Raw genomic sequence first — 27870 nt, 5'->3', positions numbered from 1 at the left:
AAACAGAAGCAGGCAATAGGAGAATATAACCGCCTTCAGTTTCAGCAGATCTGCTCAGGACAGGTGCCTGAACCGCACACAGCTCAGGTAGGCTGACAGAGGGGGAGAAACACCTTAGATTCACTCAGTTTACTCAGGCCGCTTTGCACGAATCTGATTGCTGATTATTTGAAATTTAGAGTATGAAATTCAAGTAATAAAATGTTTGTTAAACTTGGACGTTAAAAGGATAGTTCACATTTACTCTATTACTTTCTTTCTGTGTTCAATTTTGTTTGGACCCCAACATATATCTTCTTTTGAAAGAAAGTAATACAGGTTTTGAAAAACATAGGGGTGTAATAGATGATATTATCCTTTCTGGGTGAAATATCCCATCAGATCTGTAGTTTATTGCATAATCGTGCAATAAACATTTTATATTTTTTCCCGATAATTTACTGATATAAAGCATCAAATTATGCATAAAAATGATGGTTTATAACATGTTGTGTCTTCTGTGTTCTGTCTTGTGAATGACAGGGACGTATTTTTCACTTTGCTCTCACAATGCCATTGATTTGTCCATAGTGAAATCAATGCAACTCTTTACAAGGCATAATCCAGGCTACTATACACCTCATTTAACTTTAGGGAGAAATTTACTGTACTCTGAGGTGTTCGATTCAGCTGAGAGGGAATATCGGCAGTTTTGTGAATAATTTTTGAAAGCAAGCTGACTTTTGGTGCAGCAAAATGCCCAGCATCTGCTCCGTTCATGGGCCATTACCATGCAATTTTCTACTATCTGTGGCCAGTGCCTATAAATGTCTTATCTGCTGGAGTTAGTTTGGATTTAGTGCTCAGGTTACAAAAATTAAGAGTGACGTAAATTTTTTGTTGATTTCACATGAGGTCATAATGAATTAGCCTTTAAAGATTGTGATGCATTGGATGTAATTCTGCCTTGGATGATTCAAAAATTTAACTTTCTGATGTTGCAACAGATTATTTCATATCTAACTTGTTCTAAACCACAGAGTGCCACTAAAAGATCAGAGCTGAGTTTGCGAGAATTGTGGCTATGATCATTAAAAAAAAAGTCAAAGTGGTAATACTGTTTATTATATAACAAAAACCTGTCTGAATTACAACTCAAAAGAGTTTAGAAAAAGATTACATGCCATTGATTCCTTCTATGCAAATTGCATAGTGTCGTATGTTGTATTTTATTAGAATAATGGGTCCCATTTTATGTTAAGTGGCTTTAATTACTATGTACTAACACTGAAATTAATAATTTGATACAATGGACTTACATGTTTTTACATTGTACTTATATTTTAAAAATACCTGAATGTAATTACAGCTGTAATTAATTTATGTAATTACATTTGTAATTACACTGTTGACCCTTCCCTTACACCATAACCAACCCTTAAACCTTCAAATACCACCACACCTGTCCCTAACCTTACCCGTATCCCACCTCAATAGCAGCAAAATTGTTTTACAATGCAACATGAACACAATAAGTACATTGTACCTGCTTTTCAATGTAAGTACATAGTACTTAAAGCCACTTAATATAAAGTGGGACTGAATAATGCTGTTTACGCATTATTACGAATGATCGTTTCAGTACTTTTTTTTTAAAAACTATGTAAATAAAAATCCACATAATGATTAATAGAAAATTTTCACAAGATACACTCTCAGAAAAAAAGGTTCAAAAGCTGTTACTGTGGCTGTACCTAATTAACACCTTTGTAGTCTATTTACTATATTGGTACTTTAAAGCTAATTATGTGTACATATTACCTTTTAAAAAGGTACCACCCCAGTGACAGCTTTTGTGCCTTTTTTTCTGAGATTGTAGAAAAATCATTGAGGGAAAGTGATGCTATGATGGCAAATTTATCAGCTCGTCCGAAACGCATGGCACAAATTTAGCCACTGTGAATTTGACTCTTGAAATTGGTGCTTTAAATATCCTGATGCAAAAAAAACATAATCATAAATCAAATAAATTAAAAGGCATAAAAGAAAAATATATAAGCATAATCACTGGAAATATTTATAAAAATTATAATCTAGCTTTATAATAAACATGATTTTTTTTTTACATGAATATATATCTATTGGACTATGTTGCATTATATTGTTTAGTTTTTTTGTTTTGTGTTGTTGATATTTAACAATGGTCACCCAGTTCAAAATAGTAGCTATAAAGTATATTAGGCACTGGCTGGAGAAAAGGAAGGCTTTGTTTGAAGATGGATGTGCAGTGCAGTACAGCAGTGTGATGTGACTCAGATTTATGCTTCATTCTTACAATACAATCATGAAAACAGGTGTTAAATGCCATAGTAAGAGTACAAACCTGAAAGTAATATCACAAAATCCTTTTTTCAAATTCCAAACAGTTTATCTGCCATCTAGACTAACATGTCTGTTTGATGCTGGACTATGAAAACTGCACTGCAGGATGATATTTCACCAAGGAGTTCCTCTGCCCCTAACTTGAGTTTAACAACTGCATTCAATACCGCAGATGAAACAATTACTTTTGCATCACAAGCACGAAACAACCTTAAGCTTTTTTGATTAGATCATCTATCTTTATATCGTGTGTGTCAATGCAAAGCCCATCCTGACAGTTGTTTAAGTGATGGTGAATCCTTCTATTCCAGTCACTAATTATTTATTTTAAAAATATTTTTTTAGTTGTGGTTATTGGGGCAATTTGGCATTCAATTTGTGCTTGCATTGATCTGCTTGTGAGTTTGTAGTGTATGCGTGTGTCCGCACAAATGTTTGTCTTTGACCTCCATGGGCTGCAGTGCCCCTGCTTATACAGGTGAACAAAGTGCACTACACACTCTATTATTTTCTGTCTCATTTCCTTTCACATTACCTGTCTGCCTGTCTGTGTCATATTTGGCACTGATGTGAGCTTCTGCAACAGACTGTGCGATTTCAGCAATCCTATAAGATCATTACAAATAACACTGTACGACATAGAACTAATAAACTTGGGTATGACATGTATGTAGACTGTACGATGGTGACACCTATTGAATCGTAGGCTACGACACAAGTTAGTATAGAAGAATAAAACGTCATCAGCATGTGCTAGTGGTAAATAAATAGTGCAAGATGAATCGCACTTTGGCAATTGAGGTTTTTATGAGCCCTAAAAAATAGGAGGAAGCAAAAGAGGAGAATATGGAAGCGGTCATTGCTAGGGAAAAGAGGGCAAATTGGCATGCCACTTTTGCAAATGGAGATTGAGGTTTTAGCACCAGGTCAAGTTGATCAATACGCCATTTCATGTTGCATTTTTATTGGCTAGTCAGTAGACGTAGGTCGTAGCAGCAAACACACTGTGAGATGATCATGCTAAATTTCTGACACTGTCATGAAATTATCGCAGGCAATCTTTGGTCGCAAGACCGTGACAACGGTCGTCTTTGAACCTCTTTCACTGTACGACGTAGAACCACCGTGTAGAAGCCATGACCACAGAAATCGCCACTATTGGTCATCTTTCGTTTGGGATATATGCCTGTGTATAGGGCATTCGAGTTTCAGAAGAGATCTCAAACTGTGCTCAGATTGGCCAAGATACCAAAAGTATGCAAAGCAATCAAACATCTGAGATCACAATACAAACCCAAACATTTCTCATCAGATTCTTCTAAAACCAAATCATATCTGTCTGTATTGTCGTCCACTTTCATTTTATAGCTCTATACACTCTCACTTTACGTCAACAATTGTCTCATTTTTATTTCTCCTAAGGAATTTAAAGAAAACATAGTCTCCTGAGCTATTTAAGAGCAACGTATTAGCAATAAAATGTTCCTCAGGGGTGTTGGTGCATCACTGGTCATTTCATTGACATTCATTATGTTAACAGCCAATAATAATGACACTTGTACACATCAGCTATTGGATACTAATGGCTCTTGGGTTAATACTGGATTGGTGATAATGGTTATAGATTTCTTCTTTTTTAACTGATCTAAAGCGTCACACTTGAAGGAAATTGTCGTCATTAATTCAAACCAGGTACAGCTGTTAGCGTCATATAGTCGCCGCCCCAATGGCCAGCCCATTATGATCATATTATACTGTATCACTATTTATTTCCTTAGGTTATGGTGTTTGTTTGGTGTCATACATAGGCCTACATAAGGTAAATTTTATGTCGCGGTTTCACAGACAGCACTTAGATTAAGCCAGGATTGAGCCTTAAGTCAATTAGGGCATTTAAGTAGCTTTTATTGACATGCCTTATAAAAAACTATTACTGGTGTGCATCTTGAGACAAAACAATGCCAGTGACATTTTAAGATGTTCAGTTAAAACAGCTCAGACATGCATTTTGGTCTAGGACTAGCCTCGTCTGTGAAACAGGGGGTATATATGATCGTAATTACGTGTTTGTCAGCTCACAGACCCCTTGCAGCAATTTTTTTCCAGCTTTCCATCTGCAGTTGCACAATTCTGGTCTAATTAGACACAGCAGTGAACCACGCATCTCCGCCACTGAGAACCCCTCTGGTATTTAGCTTTGATTATGACACATTTGATTGAGAAATGGGCTGTGCAAAACTAACCCCATTTACTTCTGGAGCTTAATTGAGCCAGTGAGTGTCTTTAACCAATACATTCAAAATCTCAGGAGGTAACATGTCTGAAATGATGAACAATATCTCCAAGAGGGTATCTGGTGATGGAGACGGGAAATGAAGCAGAACATGGAATTCTTTCCACTTGCTTTGTTTACTGGACAACGTCTGATGTTTCTCATCATGATATTTAGGAGCATAAATGACAGAAATGTTGCAGTCTACTTGTTAGAATCCATTTATTCATGGGTCTCTCCTCCTTTTATCTGATCAGAATATGGAAAAGAAGCTAACATAAGTGAAGGTATATTAAAGTATGAATAAAGAAAACATTAAAGCTTATGGACTAAATGAACACTTAGGGTTGTTTACTCAGCTGAGATAAAGCTGCTCGGAGGAGGCAGAGTGCCTGCACCAGATTCTGTGTAAAAACACGATTCCGCATAAAAGCCATAAAATAGATCTGATCCATCTCAGCCCATAGAATCAGAGACAGATCTGATGCTGCTTTTGTTCCGTAAATTAAAATAAAATGCAGCAGCAAAACACTGAAACTTTGCTGTTGTAATGACAGGGTATATATTTAATTATTTATAAATTATAAGTTCATCATTTCTAATAGAGCCCGTATCGGAGCGAAAAATAAGACAGTTTTGAAATAAGAAATAAAGCAACACTGAGATATAAAGTCATATTGCAAGATATAAAGTCTCAGTGAGAAATAAACTATAAAGAGAAGTTTTGAGAAATGAAGTCACAATTACGAGAAATAGTTGCAATTGTGAGAGATAAAATCATATTGCGAGAAATAAGATTCAAATGCGACAAATAAAGTTGCAATCGTGAGCTGTAAAGTGACACTGTGCCAAATAAAGTTGCAATTATGAAAAATCAAGTCAGAATTACAAAAAATAAAGGTGCAACTTTAGTGATATAAAATAATATTGTGATATACATATATAAAGTCTGAACTGTGAAAAAATATGAAGTCACAATTATCAGATATTAAATCGCATTTCCCTTTTTTAAATTTGTTAATTATTTTTTTACTCTGAAGCAGAAACAGGCTTTCATGTTTCAATAATGTCATATTTAAAACATTCAATTATTTATACCACTAAAAAACACAGGGTTAAAAACAACACAAGTTGGGTAAATATAGGGCAGAAATTGTTGGGCTAATTTTACTAATTTTAGCAAATTTGGTTGTTTATTTAACCCAACAATAATGGGTTGATTTTATTATTTCATAATCGTTTATTTTTACTTCATACATGAATGAGTGATTACAAATTAAGTTAAATCATCTAAACTTTTGTAAAATACTCCACACAACCTCTGGTCAAGTAGCTATAACTTCCTTTATTTTCGATATGCCTTTTATATTTTAGCCTACAGTAAATTATATTTTATACCGTTTTTAATAAGTAGGCTATACAATATTTCCTACATTTAAACTCATTTAACCAACATTAGAAGTAAAAAATAAACATTTAGAGATAACTCACGTGTAATCGACCAGTCTCTGAAATTACGTTTCCACCGTAACGAAGCTGCCTGTCTCTTGTGCCGGAGATGGTATCGGTGGGGGAACTGCTAACTTCAGGCCACCACCCAGCGTTTCACTCGTCATAGCCGAAATATGCTGTGAATGATTCCATAACTTGCTCATAAACAAACAGTAAACAGCTCTGAGGACACATTTAACATTCAAAGTATTTAGATTTAGAAGGCCTATCTTTATGTAAGCTTTACGTTTGCTAGTTCATTATTTTATTTTATTCCAATATTTGTAAATTGATTACTTTATTTGGGGAAAATAATAATCTATTTAAGAAAATGTTTTTCATACATTTTTATGTGTCTTATACAAAGTTTTATATATATTTGTGTAGAGGTTATTTTGTGCTCCTGCCCCTTTAAGAGAGTGGGTCTGGAGAAGACTCTCAATTAATTCATTAATGGGTTAATTCACAGCTCATTTCCAAAGGGGCGTCACTCTCGCAATTGGATAGACCTAAAACCAATCAAAGCGTTGAAGGTTGATAAACGAAAGGTCGACGCACTATCATCATCGTGTAAAGTCCGCCTCAACGTTTGTGATTGGTGCCTCGATTTGGAAAAATTGGAAATGGGCTTGAATGGGCTCTTGGCCTGACGGACTTGTGGAGCAAATCTCAAATTTGCCGGAATTGGGAGTGATGATGAGGAATTGGACAGTATGACTCATCGTACAGAGAACGCGGCTTCGTCTAATCACACAACAAAGGTGCTGCACTCCAAATTCGATCTTACACCATGTTTACATGGGGACGGTAAGGATAAAGACAGTTTTTCCTAATGGAAAGCCCGATTAGAGCTTGCTGTTAAGGCTTGTGCTAATGCACAGACACAAGATTTGGCCGCCATTTTGCCTACGCGATTGAGTGGAATTGCTTTAGCTTACTGGCTCTCCCTGTCTCCTGTTATACAACAAGACTATGAACAGTTTGTTGCTGCATCAAATTACGTTTTTGGACAGAAGCAATTTTTGCTGCATTTTCAGACTTTTGTGAATGCCAGACCGCGTATGCCCAAAGAGCCTTTGGAAGTATTTGCAGCTGAGATTACAAGACTGGTTTTGGAAGCATTTTGACCCTGTTCACTAAGCAAAATGTCATGAGCATGGCGCTACTAACCCAGAGGAAGCATTAGCTACTACTTGTAAGTGGGAACGAGCACAGGAAGTTCTCAGGCTTGCACCCCTCTCCCATCTCAGTCAAAAAACCAGCCTGACACTAAATTCATCAGCAACTTCATCCAGTGGTGAATCGCCTTCTGCTATGGTGTCCACAAAGACAGCGTCATCTGGAGACATTTCATCAGAAATCATGACTGCAGTAAAGCAACTAACTGCTGATGTTAAGACTCTCAGGATGGAATTCGGTCAATTAAAAAGACAGCATGAGCACAGTTTTCAACATGCTTCCTCCAGACAGAGAGGGTACTCACCTGAACGTGGTAGAGATCCCCTCTCCGCTCTCAGGAGATACCCATTGTCACCTGCATCATCTCCATATCATCAAGATGAGCCTTATTGCTCCATCCACCCGAGACGGTGACAGACATCGAGGCTATAGAGATCATCAAGTCAGTCCATCTCCACAGTATCGAGAACATCAGATCAGCCCGTTGCCACATGACTGTGATCGTTACGTCAGCCCATCGCCACATCATCAAGATCGTCACGTCAGCCCATCGCCTCATCATCGAGATCGTCAACAATAATGCCAGCCTGCCTCCACATTATGGTGCTCAACATGCCAGCCCTACTTCTCATCGTCATAGCCAACATGTCGGCCCGACTCTACATCATCGTGATTATTTCAGCCCGACATCTGATCATCGCTTACATCACGCCCCTCATCATCTGGATCGTCATGTGACAGAATTGCCCTCCAACAAGTTTTCTGGTGAGAGATATGGCCCACGATCTACCATCTACCCTGGTCTGGTGATCATCATGTCAGTTTTGACAATGGGGATGTTGATCAGCAGGGGAACGTCTGGTATCAGGTACTATGGGCCAAGTATCTGCTCAAAGTCTATGAGTGGGCCCAAACAAACAGAACTGGTAACTTCTGTCACTCCCACACCTTATGTTTTTGCTATCATCCAGAACATTGCTGTACAAGCATTTATAGACACAGGCTCAGAAATATCTTTGATCAGTGAAACACTGAGAATGTCAATACCCTCACTCATGAAAAAGCTTATTTAGATTCCTTTCTGCTGGCAAAATCAGTGACGGATGACTATCTTGACACTCTTGGTATGTTGCCTATTACTATTAGGCTGGGTAAGGAAGTGTTCTCCCATAATGTCCAGGTGGTTAGAAATGCTACACAGCCTGTTATCCTTGGTTGGGATTTTCTTAGCAAACATCACACTGAAATTGACCTCAGGGAGAATAATTTAAAATTGTGTAACTGGACTGTTCCTTTCTTGTGTTCACGTCATATAGTTCCTGTTAGGAGTAGTGCTGTGACTTTAGAGCCCATTTTGATCCCACTTTGGTCACGGATTAATGTTTTGGCAAAAAATTCAACCCAATATTGGGGAAAAAGAGTTCACATGCAATTAATTTTAGACCCCGAAATTCAGACAGTTCCAGGTCTTTTTGTAGCACGTACAGCAACCTCTGTAAGAGCAGGCGTGACTTGTGTTCGAGCTATGAATCCGACAAGTGAGGATTTTCATGTTCCCTGTGGCACGAGGCTAGGTGATTTCCATTCTTTAGTCTCTCAACCAGGTGAAGAATACACAATGTTGGAACCCACAGTAGCTCAAATTCAGACTCAAATTGAGCCCTGCCCAAAACCCAAGGTCGACCTCTGTCAATCTGCTTTGGACAGAGAACAACAGACTCAGCTAGAGACTATGATTTTCAAATATGCAGATATCGTCAGACCAAATGATTATGACTATGGTCGTACAGATTTGGTCAAGCATACCATTCGTACTGGGGATGCGCAGCCCATCAAGCAGAGGGCTTATAGTACATTTACACTAGTGTTGGGCAGTAGCCTACGCAGTTACTTTTGACAGTAACTCATACTGTAACGCAAAATTAACTCCGTTACCGTTACCATATGGTGCGTTGTCCGTTACTTTTTTAAATTAATTAATTTTGGCTGAAGTGTAGCCTACAGCCTAACCTGTTTGCAGCAGCGACGCATTGTAGGATTGGTGGTAGGGTTGCTTGCCACCCGTCCCTTAAAATACGGAATTGTCCCGTATATACAAGTAAAATGATGCGTCCCGTATCAAATCAATAAGGGAAGCGATTTGTCCTGTATTTTACATAAGGCCCACACATAGCCTAGTTGGATAAAAACATAAGGATTTACTATACTAATAGCAAATAGCCTATAAAGAAATACATTTCACAATAATGTTACATTATGATTAGAATCAAATGAATTTTGTCCATTTTCTAAGCTTAGAAAATGCACATTTATACGGCTGAATTTATAGGCCTAAAATATTGTTTAGTAATTCTGTGAATTACACTGCCCAAACCAAAGTAATACTACCCACCGGATGAAGAAGGGCTGGCTCTCAGTCTCCACAGAACAAAATATTTATTTTATTTTATTTTATTTTATTTTTAGTGTTCGCATTTAGGAGGAAGAAACAATGTTACGGACGTGACTGTTCTCCGTACGTGAGCGCTCTGAAAGCAGCACTAAAATATGCTTTAACACTTTCACAGAGACATCAAACAGAAAGCACAAAACCTTTCTTTAAAGTGAATTTCGTTTTGTATTAATTGTATCTTAATTTTAATCAATGTTTCATCAACCAATTGCCTGGATTTAATAAATAAGAAGTAAATATAGCAGACGAGAGATAATCACGAAACGGAGGCGCCAGCGCGTGAACTGGAGCTCGTCTCATAAATGAGCCGAAACTCGGCGTATAACTTGCCTCACAGACATGTCTTCTTTTAAACAGAACAATTCAAAACGAAAGAAAACAGACTACAGACTGCTCTCTGCTTATGTAATCCGTATGAAATGTGCATTTCTCTCTGGCGCGTCTACTGCGAAGATCGCGAGTCAGCATAGTGAGTCAGCTCAGAAATCCTTGTGATATATTCAGTTTGTGCTGGTCTGACTTAAATAAAAGTGTTTAAAAATTACTTTATGTTTAAGTCAGTTTTGTGTTTGTGTAGACCATAACGCATAAAAGAACATTAATGGGAACACTAAAGAATTTAATTTTTTAAAGTAACTAAAAAATTACTTTTAACAGTAATGCATTACTTTTTAGTGTAAGTAATCAACAAAGTAATTGAGTTACTTTCTGAATGAAGTAACTAGTAACTGTAACTAGTTACTATATCTTAGTAACTAGCACAACCCTGATTGCCACACATGCCAGCTGAGATAGACAGGCAAGTTCAGCAGCTCCTTTCTCATGATGTCATTGAAGAAAGTTGTAGTCCCTGGGCTTCCCCTGTCGTCTTAGGGGGCTTTCACACTGGGCTCGTTTGCTGCGGTCCGAAGCCGAGCGCGATTGTTCCCAGCGCCCCCCGCAGCGTTGGTCTCGTTTTACACTCAACTTGATTCTATTGAACTCTGGTGCGTTTGCGTGCATCTTACGTCATTGCAAACGTGCATGGCGCATGATAGAAAACACGACGTGGGTCAATATATTGTGTTTTTTATTAATTTGGTGCTATTATTCATAGCTGAGTAAACAACGCAGGTTAAATGTGTGTGTGTTTCGCATAAGCTGTCTTTCCGCTGCTTGCAAATGGACTCTATTTAGGAGACAGTGGATTTCCATTAATTTGTTGCCCTGCATGCACGCACTATGCGCGAATAAACTGCAGACTCACTCTTGCTCGTACCCAGGGTAAATCTTCATCCCTTACGTGTGTTTTATTTAACTAAATACATCATAATCGACTAAAACGCATGTGCAGGATACTTTACTTCCTGAACAAGTGCGCACCCGAGTCCGTGTTGCTTTCACACACACGCGAATCGCAGCACGGTTCGGGAGCAACCGAACTCAGACCACCTCCTCCAGGCAGTCTCGAGTTCGGTACCCCAGTGCGCACCCGGGTCCCATGACAGCGTTCACATTAGAGATTTTTCATGCGAACCGTGCCCCGTTCCGAACTAAACTGCCAGTGTGAAAGCCCCCTTAGGGTGTATTCACACCTGCCTTGTTTGGTTCGATTGAATCGAACTCTAGTTCGTTTACCCCCTTGGTGCGGACCTTTTGGGCAGGTGTGAATACAGCAATCGAACTCGGGTGCGGACCCTGCCCAGGTGTGAATACAGCAATCGAACTCGGGTGTGGACCAAACAACCGAACCGAGACCCAGCTGAAGAGGTGGTCTCGGTACGGTTCCAAACGAACTCTGGTACGGTTCGTTTAAGGTGTGAACATGAACCGACCCAATTGCAAGAAAGCACTGCGCCTTTGGGTTAACAGGCTTCCGTAGTCAGAGTTGCGTTATGGGAAAGTGATCTGTTGTAGCCTACTACACTCCATTCCGGCGCGCTGTCTGGCCACACGATACTGTTGCGCGTGTTTCTGCGCGTCGTGTGTGAATCATTGGAATGGAATGAATGAATGAATGAGTGACAGGGCTCTCAAGTGTCACGCATTGAGCGTGACAGTCACTCATTTCGGTCTTTTGTCACGCTCTCCCACCACACATTGTATTTCTCACGCTGAAAAACTATTTGTAATATATTTAATATGCCGCAGCGCCCAAAACTCTGGCCGAGTTGCTCTCACTGTGGAACCGGCAGGAATCAAGCGCGTCTCCTCTGGTGTTGTTAGCCAATCAGAAAATAGCACTATTGTATCTGGGTAAGATTTAACGCAACAACCAATGACACCTACACACGTATGGTTTTGTTTACAAATTTTGGTTCATTTGCAAAAAGAGCAGTGTGAAAGCGAACCGTACCAAAAAAAAAATATATATATATATATTATTTGGTCCGGACCAAAGCAAGTGAACTATCGGACTTTCCTGGTGTGAATACACCCTTAGTAAAAAAGAAAGATGGCAGTTACAGGTTCTGCATTGATTTCAGGAAGCTTAATGCAGTCACTGTAAAAGACTTGTACCCCTTACCCCGACCATCAGATGCTGAATCTAGACAGCTTGTCAGGTGCATGTTGGTTTAGTACAATGGATTTGTCAAGTGGATACAGGCAGCATAATAGCGCTGATTCCTTGTCGCGGCGTCCTAGCTCGCCTGTGACAGAAACAAAAGCAGTGCAGTGTGTCATTCTCGGCCATACCACTGCTGAAAGAGTCTCCTCTTCTGCCGAAGTTCCAAATGTTTGTGGAGTCCTTCCTGACATGAGTCCAATACTGTCAGTTGATTTGGTTGAATTCCAAGCTCCGCAAAAAGCTGACATTTGTCTTAGTACTGTCATGGACTGGAAAGAGAATGGTAATCAAAGGCCCCCATTAGGCAGACTCAAACAATCTCCTGCCACGCTGAGGAAACTCTGGCATGAATTCCCCAAATTATCAGTCCAAGAGGTATTGTGTCATAGAGTAAAATCATCTCCTCATAGCCCTCCTGGTTACCAGTAGTCTTGCCTGAGGTACTCATTCAAACAGCTCTTAAGTGTTTTCATGGAGAAAAGTTCAGTGGACATTTGAATGCTGAGTGTACTTTTTTGAGAGCCAGGAAAATGTGCTATTGGCTGTACATGTCTCGTGATACCCATAAATTCTGTGCTGAATGTTTATCTTGTCAGTCCTGTGCTTCTACCGCTCCTCATGAAAGGGCCCCGTTACAGTCGATCAATGTAGAAAAACCATTCCAAAGAATTGTTGCTGACATCACTGAGCTACCTGTTACTTCGCTTGGGAATAGGTATGTTTTAGTTGTAATGGACTATTTTACCCGCTTTGTCAATCTGTACCCCCTGAAAGACCAGCGTGCTACAACTGTAGCACAGTGCATCTTTGAGGATTACAATAAACAGATATAGATACAGAAAGATATACCCTGAGATATTCCATACAGACCAAGGTAGACAGTTTGAGTCCGATTTGATTAAACATTTGTGCAGTCAACTTGGCATTGAGAAAACCCGTACCTATACCACGGCCAATGCGATGGTATGGTCGAAAGACTGAATCGAACATTGAAAGACCAACTCGCAAAGTACATTTGTGAAAGTGGGGCTGAGTGGGATGGTATCTGCCACAAGTGGAACTGGCTTATAACTCCAGTGTTTATTTCAGCACCGGGTTCTCTCCTAACTTTCTTGCACATGGCAAATAACCACTACTACCTGCCGATATCCTTTTGAACTGTAGTCCCTACTGTCACTTCCTGTACACCAGTTACCCCTGCAGAATATCCCCGAGATGTGACCACATGTTTGTCCTATGCTTTCCGAGATGCTACTGCACAGTCCACTGCAGCTAGGCTTAATCAGAAACGGCAGTATAACAAAAAGACATATTTCCATCCACATAATCCAGTTGACTTAGTTTTGACTTTTTGGATGACGCAGCAGAAGCAGAATATGCCCCTAAATTGAAAGGGCCGTATAAAATTCTGAGGAGAATGGAAAAGGATAACAGCCTTGGTGTAACTTATGAGATTACAGTTCCAAGAAATCCCCAGTCAAGACGGTGGGTGGTACATCACAATCGCCTAAAGCCTTACAGGGGTTCCATAGGGAATTTGCCTGCCAGCTCCTCTCCAGTATTTGTGCCTCATGTGGTGGATAGTGCTGTGGCCCCTCACTCTGTTCCACTCACTGCATTGTCAGGAGCTTTGCCTTTCCGACCCCCTACCCCACCTTATGTGCCTAACCCACCTGAAAAGCAGATTGCACTTGGAGCAAGGACTGAATGTTCAGCTCAAACTGTTACTTTGTCTCAGCCAGAATCTGTGCCACAGCCTAGTGTTTTCTCTACAGCCTCTCAGGCCCCGGGGAGGGTCATATTGTCATCAGTGGACCCACCTCAACTGACTTGCAGTGGCCGCATGGTTAAGAAACCTGAGAAATTTAAAGATATTGTTTGTTGATGTGTTATGCACAAATTAGTTGTATGTGCACTGTACTTTTGCTGTACTATATAACACATAATTTGAGTTTTCATACAGCATATAAGGAATGTGTATTCTAGGAGTGTTGGTAATATACATTTTGATGCACTATATTGCATATGCAATGCTGGTGTTGTCATGTTAGTTGGTTGTTGCGATGTTGTAAAGTTATTCAGCATTATATTGACATAGAAAAGAGGATGTTTCTTTGATAAGCAGGGGAAGACTGTAACCTTTAAATTTGCTAGTTCATTATTTTATTTTATTTCACTATTTGTAAATTGATTATTTTATTTGGGGAAAATAATACTCTATTTAAGAAAATGTTTATATTTATTTGTGTAGAGGTTATTTTGTGCTTCTGTTCCTTTAAATCAGAGCGCTGGGGAAAAAAAAGAGAAAAGAGAAGTGAGTTAGTATGCGAGTTAGGCGGCTGTTCATGCTGTAATGCCGGTGCTTCTGATTAAAGAAGAAACGTGAATTATCTCCATTTTAACCCGTGTTTCATTTATGTTACCCACTATGAAAATACCGATGCAACACTCGTTTAGATGACTCACATCGCGTCCCTGTATGTTGCTTTGCATAAAATAAAATGATGTACAGCACAGTAGGCTACAAGTTTATAAATAAAATGAAACGTAGCCTACAAAACCTGTATTTTACAGAAGAAATGCAAGTTCGATGTCACTGAGAACTACTCTCTTCTGAAGAGGACATGCAAAAAGCCAGCGCTAAATAACTCAAACGCTGGGCTTTTACGTTTGACCCAGGAGAGAGGTAACACAAAAACTACCAAGACGCTGAAAAAATTACCTCAAAACACAGGCTAAACCCAGGATTTTTAGAGTGCAATTTTAATTTCTGAGTAAATGCATTTATTCCTCCTCTTTTCAGCATTAACAATTTGAAATAAATCTTATTTTGGTATAAGTGCCACTCCAGCTGCACTGTGCAGACAATGTCACAAATCTTTGTATGCACTGCTACTGCAGAAAAGATATGAAACTCTGACATTCTGTAAATAGAGCACTATTTCCTTTTCAAAACAGAAAAGCTTTCTTATGATATAAAAAGCAGTTTCTCAAACTGCACCGATTTCCTCCCACTTAGTCAATGAGAGATTGTTCTTTCCTTTGGGTATATGAGATAATTCCAAAGGTCAGGAGTTAAATCACTGTGTCTATCTTGGTTAAGTCTTTTTTATTACGTAATTGAGTTAGTTAATTACATTTTGAAGGCCTGCCAAGCTCTGCATCCCACATGTATGTATAGGTCTGTAAAAACTGCAGTGAGATTAAGAACTTATGGGGCAATTGAGGTGCACAGAAAAACTTGCCCTGGTCATCTAAATTCAAATGAGAAACTTCAATAAGAATAAATAACTGCTAAAGAGAAATACTGTAGTTGCAACAAACAATCTTCACTTGAAATATCACCTCTAAACACTGCTGCACCCTGGCTAGTATCCATTTAGGTGCGTCATCTTCAAGTTCAAGTTCCAGAGAAGAGAAAAAAACTAAATAAGCTAAAGGGGGTGGTAAAAATCAATATCTAGTTCATTCTTCCCTACATAAAGTTGTGTAATTCACTCACACACTTATAATTATGTGTCTTTCCATAGTCTTTTCTGTCTGTTGCTCGTACAGTGACCAAACTCAATAAAACTCACTCAAGGGGTGCCTATCGATTCTCCGTGACTTACACCTTTTCTTTTGTTCCTAGTGACACCTTTAGTACAAGTGTAATGCAGGTGAAATTGATTTATCTTGAAGTTGCTTTTGAAGCAGCTAATCAATGTGCGTATAGCATGACAGGCCACCTGTCAATGCTGAAATGTACATTCTCATCGGTGCTTTATTTGCTTGAGCAGGAAGCCACAGAATAAGATTATTATTCTTAAAGCGCTTAAATGCTGAAGCTTTATAGTCCTTTCTATTGTTTGGAATAATGTGGTGACTAAGACTGCTTAACCAGCATGCATCACAGCGGCTCAAATCCTCCTCCTCTTCTCTATTCTGCTCCCATTATGCCACAAGCACTAATTCTAGCTTCAATTACTACAGATGATGAGTTTTTCTAATGAAGTACATGCAAATGCTAAGTCTTTCTCAAATACAATCAAAAAGTACCTTTAAATATAGTTTGTTATCATCACCAGAGGATACATTTTTACATCTAAATCAAGTTTAGATTATGTGCGGGATAAAGTACATTCAGACAGTCATTATCAAAAAATAAACATACCCTGAAGGATATTATTTTGCAATAATGACCTTTTGACTGTATATTATTCTGCTCATTACATGGCTACTTGCCAAATAAACAAATAAATTGATCATTAAATATTGAACTGAGTTGAAATTATTTTATTAAATTAATGTATCTAAAGCTTCCATAAAGAAAACAGTCCATTAAAACTTATTAAACAAAGTCGCCCAGCAACCAACTAAAGACTGCAACAATATAACAACATTAATTTATAATAAACTATGATTAATCTGCAATCAAGTTACTCAGGGAGTCTTATTCCAGTTCTTCTAAAACGATGCTTTCATTTTAACTGGGGACTCTTGAGCTTCTAGACAGATTTCAAAGGGTTTATGCTCACCAATACCATACTAAACTTTAAGTAATTAATACTTTTATTCAGCAAGGATGCATTAAATGTCACAACTGATGGTTGTAGATAGGCACACAACAATGAAGATGAATGTAAAAGTAAAGTTTTTAATAGATAATCCAAAAGGCAAACACAGATCAAGAATAGCGCAATCACACATATACATCGAGACTGGACAATACTCAAATGAAACACAAGGACTTAAATACACAGATCAAACAATGTAACTAATGATGAACAGCTGAACAGAATGACTAAATCAAATGAATAACTATGGTGACAAACTAAGGCAGTAAAACGGCAAACAAAGTCCGAACAACATAGAATCCTGACAGTCCGTCCCGTCCCAAAGAGGAGCGACCTCGCGCCAACAGAGGAAGGAGGAGGCTCTGGTGGAGGACGGGAAACCAGGAGGAGTGAAGACTAAGAAAACCAAGGTGGTGTAGATGGTGGGTTGAGCCAGGGAGAAGCCTGGAGCAGGGGAAGCCAGGTGGAATCCCAGAGTCCAGCCAGGATGGAGATCCACGGCGGCGGCGAAGGAGGGAGGAGCCATGGAGGGGATTTCCTTTGCGACGACTGACAATGAGCTGATGGTGGTGGAGCGCTGGGTGCAGACGGAGAGCCGGTGTTCCGATACAACACCGTAGGCTTTGGAGGCCGTGACAAAGTTGTAGCGTCGACCCCCCGAGGTGGAACCTGGGTACCGGAGGGCTGAGTTTGAACTGTAGCGACTGAGGTCTGAGGCGAACCCACAGGTAGGGCGGAGCCAGACGGAGCCTTTGGGATGGAGAGACAGAGCACAGCAGACGTATCGTAGGTCCGTGGCGTAGTCATGTCGATGTCTACCCGAGGCAGAGCCGGCAGGAGCCGAGGGGGGTGACGTGAAGGTGGAGGAGTCAGGGCGACGGGCTGAGGTGGAGTGACGGGATCAGCGGCTGGAGGCAGAGCCAGGGGATTCACTCGCCCAGGGGTAGGTGGCTCACAGAAGACCCGAAGTGGATCCATATCACTGTTAGGAGGCTGAGGAGGAACAGAGGGGCTGAGACAGCGGAGTCCGGGTAGAAGGACTAGCTGAGGTTTTGAGAGGAGGGGGGAGAGGGAGGCTGCGGGATCCATAGATTTGAATATGAAGAGTCTGATTCGGGTGGGATCAGGGAATCATCCTCTCCAAAGAAAAAATAACAGTCTGCGGTGGGCTCAGGCTTCATGTCCATTTCACATGGTGGTGTCTGGCTGGACTCTGGGTTGGGAGTGGGGCTGGTGTCCTCTTCGGGGCTGACGACGAAATCCAGTCCATTTTGCACCAGCACCCACCCAACATAGGGATGTCCTCAAGGAGAGCGTTCGCTGGCAGGCATGCCTGCGCCTGCTCACTCTGGCTGGCATGGAAAAAGATGGTGTGCGAGTCATCGTCATAGTACGTAAGGCAGGCCAGATCTAAAAGGTCCTGTGTATAATCCGCCAGCGAACGGTCCATCTGCTCCAGGCATAACAGTCTTATTGCAGGTAAAGAAAGCCATGATGAGGGGGAAAATGAAAGACAAAAATACTAAATAAAAAATAAAAATAGTTACACAAAATCTTTTCTGGGTCCAGTCTTCTGTCACAGCTGGTGGTTGTAGATAGATAGGCACACGACGATGAAGATGAATGTAAAAAGTAAAGTTTTTAATACATAGACAAGAAACTCAAATGAAACACATGGACTTAAATACACAGATCAAACAAGGTAACCAATGACGAATAGCTGAACAGAATGACAAAGTAAAATTAGTAACAATATGGTGACAAACTAAGACGGAAAACAGCAAGTCCAAACAACATAGAACCCTGACTTAAATTGATCAAGTCAAGTCACCTTCATTTATATAGTGCTTTAAACTATACGGATTATCAGCAATAAACAGGAAAATAACAGAATCAATTATAAAAATTCAACTGACGGTGAATACTTTTATATGTTTTCAAGACATTTTTGTTTCAAATAAATGATGTTCCTTTTCTATGCATCAAAGAATCCTGAAAAAAAATAGTTTTCCACAAAAATATTAGGCAGCGCAACTGTTCAACATTAATAATAATAAGCAATGTTTCTTAAGAACCAAATGACTATATTTGAATGATTTCTGAAGGATCATGTGACACTGAAGACCGGAGTAATGAGCTTCAGCTCTGATCACAGGAATTAATGCTATTTTTAAAAATTTATTTTCATTTTAAATTGTAATAATATTTAACATTACTGTTTTTACTGTATTTTTTATCAAATAAATGCAACCTTGAACTTCTTTCAAAAACATAAAAATTAATCTTTCAGACACTAACCAAACTTTTAAATGTTGTATATATACATTATTCTGAAGTTATTCAGGTTATTTTTATTACAGTTGGTTTTTGATTTTGAGTTTATTTGATTTGAGTCACAAAAGATAGTGCTAATAATGCTTGAACAATCACAGGATCCAGGAAAGTCTTTTAATACCTTAAACTAATGTATACACACATACTGTTTTGCCAAGTTTTGCTTCTGTGACATATTTTCTCTCACATACCATCATCTCTTTTCTCTACAGACTACACTTCAGCTGTTCTCACACTCCGTGATGAAGACTCCACTGTGGACGCTACTGTTGCTTGGACTGTGTAACCCAGCATGGTGTGACTGCCAGAAGGATTGCCTCTTCTGCAGCCAAAAACTCCCTAATGAATATGCCTTCAACAATTTGGTAATCCCCCACAGTGGCCATCACTCCCTGTACAAAAGAATATCACAAATTAGATCTCTTAAAGGGGTGGTAAAACACATTTTTTTCAAAGGCTTGATTGTGTTTGTGGGGTGCACTGTAACATGTGTTCATGCTTCGTTTTTTAAAAAAAAATCATTATTTTTCATATATTTTACCTTTATTCTACACTGCTCTGCCCCTCCTTGTAAAAATGGTTTGATGGTTTCCGGGTTCTATGAAGCCAGTCCCTCAAAAATACACACTGGGCTCAGATTGGTTAGCTGGCCCAGTGTGTTGTGATTCGCTTACCGACTAGTGCACGTTTTCCGGAAACGTCACACCCCGTACCTTTACCGGTAGCCAGTCTGTGCTTTGGTGTATTATAAACGATGGCGTCAATAAAACCATACCAATTTGAGCCCGAATCAGACCCAGAGAATGTTAGTGAAGATGATCGAGCAGAACCTGTTCAAGAACAGCTGTTAAACGACATTTCAGAAAGGTTCGTTTTTTGTTATTACAAAAAAATAAGCTTCATAAACAAGAATTTCATATAATCGTTCTAACAAATTATACTACAGTCCTCAAAGGCATTTTTTGAGTAAAGACTGCGGATCTATAGTGATCGTTACTGACTGTATGGCACGGTTGCTTTTGTATTTTTAGAACAATTGTAGCCAAATATCTGTCGACAGAACTATTAACCCAAAACGAACACTAAACATTGGATTTACTACAGTAGCCAAATCAAACACAGAAACATGTTTAGCATGCCTGTAGAAAAACAAGCGATAAACAATACAAAAAAGCTCTAATCAAAAAATAATTTACTCTAATTCCAGGTTCGCTGTTGAGATTTTTAAAAAGTTTGTAACATTAGGTGTTTGTTGGATTACGTTAAGTATGAAAGAGCATTTAACAAGCTGGTTTACAGCGTTGTCATTTGTTTACTTCCTTGCTACAACCTACAATTAACAATACGAACTATTACAGGAAAACACATTGACGAAAAATAAATCATACTTACAGATTGTGGCCCGTAAACAAAAGCTTCTGTTCTTAAAGTTTGAACTGCTCCATCTTTCAGCACAAGCCGTTGTGCGAATCCTGCATTGAACTCGCCAAGATTGTGGAAGCTTTCCTCCCTAAAATGTGCCTCACAGAGAGCGAGATTTGGGTAATAATTAACCTTTGATCCCTAAAGCCCAATTTATACTTCTGCGTCGAACTTACGCCGTAGCTATACCGTAGGCTGTGTGTAGCACGCGTACCCTCCGGCGTACCCTGACGTGCACCTCTCCAAAAATGTAACAACGCGTCTATTCTACGCGGACGCAAGCGCTGTGATTGGTCTGCTCAAACCGCTTCCTCGGGTTTCACATGCTCCCTCTGCGTGCGTCAACGCGGACAACGACGCAGAAGTATAAATTAAAACCAAAGCGTAGGCTTCGGGGTAGAGGCTCCGGCGTAGGTCCCACGCAGAAGTATGAATCAGCCTTAACTCCCGCGACCCCAGGAAGGCTGAACAAAGTGGACCTGCAATCCGGGCACTGATGAAAATAACAGCGTTTCGGCGACATTGCGGCTGCAACAACACTCCTATACCACAATAACTCTTCTCCAACGCAATATCAAATGCCCTCGCCCCCCTTATTTCGTATTCTCGGAGGAGGGGTTTATTGGGGTTTGCTGACGTCAGCAACCCTGGAGGAATGTGGTGTAGTCCAAAACCGGCTGTTTGCTGTAGTCCTAGAAATTGGTTTCTTTAAAAGCAAATATCTCCGTTTGCTTTGAACTTTGATCGCTGTAACTTTGCAGATGTTGTTAATGCTCAAACAGCAACATTACACACTAAAAAAGTGAGAAATCGTGAAAAGTGAAATCGTGTTTTACCACGCCTTTAAATATCTCTCCAATGAGATTAAATGGAAAGCATTTGGAGAACTGTGCCGAGAATTTTGTTCTTCAGGAAAAAACTACCTCAATGATCTCACTGATTTCTTGTCTCACTTTCAGAAGAGATCTCAATGTTACAGATTGTGTTCACTAGGGGTGTAACGATATTCGAACCGAACCGAATAACCGCTATACAGAACACACGATTCGAATCGCGATACTCTCATTGCGTACCGAACACGCCCCTCCCCGCCCCCTGCTACCCCGGCCCCGCCCAGCCCGGCTCAATGGACCTTGTGTCTTATGTGTACAGTACACAACGAGTTCAGTTTTGTAGCCTAACCACCATTAACACCAAATAACAAGCTCCGTGTTTTGTTACTTTCGATAATAAGCAAGGTGTAATCTTTCAAATTCTGTCTATTTGATCACGAAATTCAAACAATAAACGGCGTTTTAGCGCTCTTTGCTGTGGCGTGACAGATCGCTGTAGGCCTACTAAGCTCCTCATTTCAAGCGGCAGCGCGGCGCGCGGGTAGCGATATTTTTTTTCACAGGATGGTAGGGGAAGACTCATGAATATTCATTAGGGAACACATGCCTGATTGGTCTGATGACCTACCCCCTAACCCTGCCCCTAAACCTACCCGTCACTGGGGGCAGTGGAGTCATGCCCATTTAAAGTGAGGGGGCACGTGCCCCCTCATATTTTTCCTCCCTGATAATTTTTTTGATTCCTATTATGCTCCATAATTACCAGTGCCTATGACGACTCAAATGTAGCCTATTCTCAGGAATGTGATTTTTCCGGATTTTCCAATTTGCCGGAGTGAAAAGGAGAAGAGATATGAGGACATAACAGGCTGACGTGCGTACAGATTATTTCCTTCCTTTCCAAGTATCAGCAAGGACGTATTTGCGTTCAGCTTGTTCAACTGCTCAATTTCGTACCTCAGTCGCTCTAGCGCTGCAGTGGTATCGTTGTCAGTTGACAAAAACATCGCCGTTAGGCCACAAGTAGGACTGGCCGATATCGATATAAAAAATATATCTATATATTTTTTAATGTGATATGGAATTAGACCATATCGATATAGTTCAAATTTGCGCTATGATCCTTGCTCCAAACAAGCTGCTGACTGCTTTTGTAGAAATACATATCGTGCATTCTATCAGTTGCAGTTCTGGCGCCTCCGTCTCAACAGCATAAGTGCTACAACGCGACAAATACTCATATCAAATGTTAGCGCAGAGGAACGGGACACATCAGTTCAGTGAGTTCACAAAAGTTAATTATTTGCATGTGCTTTAAAGCCTTGCCGGTTAAACATGTCATTCACTGCAGATGCGCTGTTCTAACATGCGCTTAACTGAGCGCGAACACCCGACGTGCACATGCACTAAAAAAGCCTGTCTAACAGCGCCTGGTTACTGGACTAAGTTATCTTTTGAGTCTTATTTCGCTAATACTCTCAAATACACACAAGGTTACACAAAAATACATAAGGAAAGTTGGTTATGTCTAAACTGAAAGCAAACCGAGAAAATTGAGAGAGATCTGCTTGTCAAATTAGACGCGTTGCGTACATGTCTTAAAGAGACAGTAGCCCTAATAATAAACATGCAGCCGCTTGTCCTTAAAGGGATAGTTCACCCAAAATTAAAAATTCTGTCATTATTTATTCACTGTAATGTTGGTCCAAACCGATAATAATTTATTTATTGTGCTGAACACAAGAGAAGATATTTTGAAGAATGTGGGTAACCAGACAGTTGCTGGTCCCCATTGACTTCCATTGTGAAAAATATACTATGGAAATCACTGGGGTACATCAACTGTTTGGTTACCCACATTCTTCCAAATAACTTCAACAGAAAAAAAAACTTATTCAGGTTTAAAACAACTTGAGAGAGTAAATGATGACAATTAATTTTTTTGGGAGAACTATCTATTTAATGTTAATAAAACAAGAAAATCTGTATATTTTCCTGCTTTTTTGTCCTTAGCCAATCACATGCCTGATTCTTCTGGATGTTTAATAGGCATCAGCCCGCCCCTTTTTCCTAATGTGGTGTCTGTGTATATCAAATCAGCGCTCTAGAATCTTTGCTGTGTATGTTCAAGCAACTCACTCGTCTCGCACGTTGAGCTGGCAATGTTTTACATATGGTCTTGAAGAGGTAAGTGGGCAAAGCAACAAATCGGCATTTAATTAGTTATCGGATGATATTAAAAGGTAGTGGGATTATTTGTGGTTGACCTGGAAATTTTAACTTGATCAAATAGTTATGGATTTGATATTAGCTGCGAAATCAGAGCATTAACTTAAGTTGTGTCAGTGTAACGTTATCGATAGCTAGCCTAGTCTAACCGTCAGAAAAGAATTGCCTCAGATTTTTGCTTGCATGACGCCCCTGACTGGGGGTCTGATGACCTACCCCTAACTCCGCCCCTAAACCTACCAGTCACTGGGGATGAGTTCCCTAATGAATATTCATGAGTCTTCCCCTACCATCCTGTGAAAAAAAATATCGCGCGCGGGTAAACGCGATCATCTCTTCCCCAGTTACAGAATGGACACCTGAAGGTATGTTGAAAAATGCAGTATACTTACTGAAAGTCATCATAACTCGTGTAATCGCTCAATCAGTGTTTCAGCAGCGGAAAGACGTCAATAAAACAGCATAGCTTGTCACTAGCATTATATTTACCTCAACAGGCAAGTGATTCAGTGTCCACAACTTTGGTTCCTATAAATGAACTCTTGCACTAAATAAATGCAACATGTTAGCCTATATATTATATTTTACTTAACCTGTTAATGATATCTTGATTATTTAATGTATGTTTAAAATATCTTTCATGAAAATGACAACTGTGTAAAGTATTATATTTCAATAACAAATTAGAGTAAAAACACAAGTTAATCCAAAAACTGCCTTATGTTCAGTTTACATGTTTTCATACAATGTGTTGTGTGTTGATTATTATATCTAAAAAATAAATAGCATCTGAATTTAGGTTAAAAGTCTAGTCTACAACCTTTAATGTTATAGTAATGTGCGGCTCCCTATATAGTTTACAGATTTAGCAGAATTTTTTTTTAATCCTTGTGAAACGTTTAATTGTAATTGAATTAATTTAAAGACAAAGAAATTTTTTTCATTAAACCACTGTTTTAAAAAAAGAAGAAGCAATTTTAGCTTTCTAAACCCAACCGAACCGAGACGTCAAAACCGTGGGAAAACCGAACCGTCAATTTTGTGTATCGTTACACCCCTAGTGTTCACATACAAACATCTGTAATCAGAGATTTAATAAGAGCTCAAATTGTATTCTTATTAAATTCTTCCAAAACCACATCATCCATGTTCATTTTTATAGCTATATGCTCTTATAGGCTACTATACGACAATAATTGTCTCCTTTCTTTCTATTTTAATTTTTTCTTCAAATGAGAAATGTACAAAGTTGATCCCCAAATAAGACACAATTAATTCTCATGCATTCTCAGACTATAACAGAAGAAGAAAAATCTCATACACGTACATTAAACGATTTATCCAAGACATATCTAAACCGGAATAATATCATAGAGAGTCCACTCTATTGACAGTGACACCACATAACCACTCAAAACACACTAGAAACCACATAAGTAACGTGCTAAAGCACCTTAGGAACCACTCAAAAGTCAGAGGCATAATTCTTCAGAATATGTAAAAGTTTTCTTTGTGACAAATCTTCTACAGTTTCGTTCATCTTATTTAATTTGTCTGCAGCCTACTGTTCAAGATCTGTGGCCTCAACTGTATCGAATTTCCCCGAAACTCATCATTAGTTGACATAATTATAATGATCATAACAACGGAATGTGGTTGTGCACTGCAGCTGATTATAGCTCCGAGGAGAGGAGGACACACTCTCTGATTCATGTCAATAAGACGCATTTGCGGGGGCAGAAGTGCTAATTTGGTTAAAGATGGACCTTTGACTCAAAACAGCTGGGGTGATTCAGTTATCTTGTTGTGTAATTAAGTAAAACACAATAACATAATTTGGCAAGGCTGCTTACGGAAACTGATTGGCCTGAGTAGCCCTCCATCGTTACGTATAGGCTCTCCCTGAGGTGTTTTTTATTCATTTTCAGCATGAATGACCATATTCTTCTCTCTGTCTCTCTCCCTCTTTCTGGTCACTAACAAACTCCTGAAGCCAGACATTTAATTCGAATAGGTTAATTGATTGCACCGGATTACATAAAAAAGAGTTCGCGCTCCTCCCACTTTAATATGCGAGGGTCGTGACTCGTGACCATAGCATAGACTTTAAAAAAAGGTCGTGACTGGTGACTTTAGTTCCTCAGAACACCAGTTTAGCTGACTGGGAGACCATCTTAAAGGGATAGTTCACCCAAAAATGAAAATTTTGTCATTACCCTCAAGTTGTTCCAAACCTGAATGATATTTTAAAGAATTTTGGTAACCAGACAGTGGACGGCACCCATGAGCCGCGTCTGAAAACTTCGGCAACGACTTTGCGGGCAGCGTTTGAGCATGAAGGTACCTCATGAAACTGATTTCGGACAGACTTCTGAGGCAACAGTCAATGGCTACTGTCAATGTCAACTGTTTAATTACCAGCATTTTTCAGAATATCTTCTTTTGTGTTCAACAGAAGAAAGAAACTCATACAGGTTTGGAACAACTTGAGGGTAAATAATGACAAAATTTTCATGAACTGTCCCTTTAAATCAGCTAAGACCAGTCAATGGATAAATTGTGTTGAAAATAACTTTACAGACATTCTTCACCTCTGAGTGTGTCTGAATTATTAAAGCATATTGATGTTGGAATGTGTGTGTTTGTGTGTGTCTTCATTCAGGTGTGTCTGGTAGAGTGTCATGGTAAACTTTCTCCAGGCGACTCCTGGGAGATGTGTCGCAGGACCATTGTGGAGCAGAAACCAAAAGCTTCATTATCGGTTGGAGGTGCCATGCTGAAAAGAGCAGATGAAGAGGTGGACACCTCTCTGCCTGTGGACCAAGATGATGGGGAGTTTTCTGAAACCCTCCAGAGGTTTGACCACTTAACACGGGCTTTGGAAATGGATGATCAGGACCGAGATATGCAGCTCAGTAAAAAATACAAGTTCCTGCAACTACAGTCGGCACAAGAATCTGAGGAAGAGCGAGATGGAGACAACGAGATGGAAGGCGACGAGGAGGAAAAAGCTGCCATCCACCTAATCAAACGCTTTGGAGGCTTCCTCAAAAACAAGTATGGCTACAGGAAGTTCATGGATCCTGGCAGGTCTTTGCAAAAGAGATATGGGGGTTTCATAGGCGTCCGCAAATCCGCTCGCAAATGGAACAACCAGAAGCGTTTTAGCGAGTTCCTCAAGCAGTATTTGGGCATGAGTACTCGAGCTAGCGAGTTTAATAGTATGTCTGCTGATGTCACCCAACAGAATGAGTAAGCTTTGATCTTCGAAGCGAATAAACTTACCCAGCAAACCATTTGTTATGCTCATTCATAAGATATCATGCACTGTTCTCCTCGAACACAAAAAGCTCTCATAGTGCCACAGGGTTAGATGTGCATTTAATCATTAAAGCATCTAATCTGTGTCAAACAAAGCTAACAATAAGTAATATTAGCTTGAAGTTTGAAGAAAACTCAGATTCAATTCGAGACATCTAACGATTGCATATGATTGGTATTGTATATGAAGGCCCCTTTAGTTTGATTACATTGTACAAAGACCATTTAAAAACTTTACTAGATTTGAATCCATCTCCTCTACAACACTGCCACCTATTGGTCAATGAGAATTCCTACAGTGAAAACTCCAAATTAAGGTGGGATGTCGGGTGATTACTAGGCACAAAATAGAACGATTAAAGGAATAGTTAACCAAAAATGTAATATATATATATATATATATATATATATATATATATATATATATTGTCACGATGACCGACTCAATATTATGTCGTTTTGAGCTCCAAAATCACGATTAAGATCTAATAGATTTTAAGTACATTTTTAATTATCACTTTGGCTATCTCCTAATTTTTGCTTTCAAATCTCAAATCAAACAAATCTCAGTCACGAACCAATTATGTTGATTTGGGAAGTGATAACAGATTAATTGTCTGTTCTTAGCATTAAATATATTAGTCTATTTGTGTCACTTTTTGTCATTTTAGCTAAATGGGCTGTATAAATAACAAATTTGCTTTAAACCAAAAAACATCCTGATCTGAGCGTGTAGTTCCAGCCCTAACCCCATTCCTAAACATAAGAATCATTCGGTTTAAACAGTACAAATGTGAATGTACCAATTAATTCGAACTAGCCACCAATTTGCCAAAACAAAATAGTTACGAATTGCCATGAGATTGTATTGG

General features: G+C 39.4%; 1 protein-coding gene across 1 annotated transcript; it reads left to right on the top strand.

The window, feature by feature from the left end:
• On the top strand, window positions 1-27387 carry pnoca (prepronociceptin a). The gene is made up of 3 exons (XM_077238200.1): window positions 1-87; window positions 19406-19558; window positions 26340-27387. The coding sequence occupies exons 2-3, from the start codon at window positions 19436-19438 to the stop codon at window positions 26931-26933; spliced, it is 717 nt and encodes a 238-aa protein (XP_077094315.1). The 5' UTR covers window positions 1-87; window positions 19406-19435; the 3' UTR covers window positions 26934-27387.
• The last annotated feature ends 483 nt before the right edge of the window (window positions 27388-27870 follow it).

Source organism: Siphateles boraxobius, unplaced genomic scaffold (assembly GCF_051911475.1).
Source record: "Siphateles boraxobius isolate OS27281-9 unplaced genomic scaffold, OSU_SipBor_1 22, whole genome shotgun sequence".
NCBI classification, from domain to species: Eukaryota; Metazoa; Chordata; class Actinopteri; order Cypriniformes; family Leuciscidae; genus Siphateles; species Siphateles boraxobius.
Note: the sequence above shows the minus strand (reverse complement) of the source record. Positions and strands in the feature narration are given on the sequence as shown.

Excerpts from the sequence above, each read along its gene's own strand:
- pnoca (XM_077238200.1), top strand. The coding sequence starts at position 19,436 with ATGAAGACTCCACTGTGGACGCTACTGTTGCTTGGACTGTGTAACCCA. Across the intron at positions 19,559-26,339 it reads AATATGCCTTCAACAATTTG|GTGTGTCTGGTAGAGTGTCA; the intron begins GTAATCCCCCAC and ends GTCTTCATTCAG.